Raw genomic sequence first — 1,111 nt, 5'->3', positions numbered from 1 at the left:
GTTGCGCTCTGTCTCGGCCAAGCACTCCCGCACCAGCGCCCGCGCGTGGATGATCCCTGAAGGGGGAAGGGGGGGACACGAAGTAAGGCACTGAGCTCCGGGCGGGGGGGGGGTACACAGAGGGCCACCCCCCGGCTCGGTACCCCGCTTGAGCCGCTCCATGGCGCTCTTGCTGCCGGCGTAGGTGGGCCGGATCTCCCTGCCCATCTCCTCGATGACAGACAGAAGGTCGCTGTAGGTGCTCTGCGAGCCCGGCGCGCCGGGCGGCTTCATGGCCTGACAGGGGAGGCACGGGGGGGTCGGGGCTCAGCGTTGCCCCGCACCGCCCTCCCCTCGTCTGCCCCTACCCCACGGCCTCACCTGCACATAGCCCATGGAGGGCGGCCCGAAGTCGTTGAAGAGCGGGCGGAAGGCGGACGGCGAGGGGACGCTGGGAGCTGCGGGGAGCGTCACCGGGTGCAGCCCTCCTTCAGACCGGGTGCAGCCCTCCTTCGGGCCCCGTCCTCCTCCTCGGGCCCTGTCACCCCTCAAGCCCAGCTCTCCTCAGGCCCTGTCCCTTCCCTCCCTCGGCCCCCGACTCCCCGCGTCCCCTCCTCGGCCCCCGTCCTTCTCCTTCAGGTCCTGCTCGGGCCCAGCTCCCCTCAGGCCCCGCCGCCCCGCTCAGGCCTCGTGCCCCTCCTTCAGCCCTCTCCTTCCCCCACCCCCGCTCTACCCCCGCTTCTCCAACCCCCGGGGGCTCTTCTCACCGGCGGCCGTGGCGGCGGGCCCCGGGGCGGGGCTGGCGCTGGGGGCGGGCGCGATGGGTTTGTAGGACATCCCCGCACCGCTCCCGAGCGGCTCTCCCTCCCGAGCGGCGGCCGCCGTGTGGGGAAGGCGGAAGCGGGAGGTCGAGCGGGGCGACCCCCCCCACCATCACCTCCCGCCTCCTGACAGCTGATTGGTCAGGCGGCGCGGCCCTGCGGCGCTGATTGGTCGGCGGTCCGAGCAGAGCCGGCCTGCGCTCTCGGCCGGGCGCGGAGATGACGTCACAACCCGCACGCCGCCAGCACGCCGGCGCGGTGCGCCCTTCCCTCGTCGCCATGGAGACGCGCAGCGTCCCGCTCCCCCCCCA

General features: G+C 73.9%; 1 protein-coding gene across 1 annotated transcript; it reads right to left on the bottom strand.

The window, feature by feature from the left end:
- Nucleotides 1–1,078, bottom strand: CDK2AP2 (cyclin dependent kinase 2 associated protein 2; the record flags this gene model as incomplete). Its single annotated transcript, XM_021402494.1, is given in 4 exon segments — nucleotides 1–56; nucleotides 144–276; nucleotides 361–526; nucleotides 747–1,078. Coding segments are annotated over 4 exon segments (522 nt in total), but the record flags the coding sequence as incomplete, so codon positions are not given.

The sequence above is a fragment of the Numida meleagris genome, chromosome 6, assembly GCF_002078875.1.
Source record: "Numida meleagris isolate 19003 breed g44 Domestic line chromosome 6, NumMel1.0, whole genome shotgun sequence".
NCBI classification, from domain to species: domain Eukaryota; kingdom Metazoa; phylum Chordata; class Aves; order Galliformes; family Numididae; genus Numida; species Numida meleagris.
The sequence above is the reverse complement of the archived record's forward strand: the minus strand, read 5'-3'. Positions and strand labels throughout refer to the sequence as shown.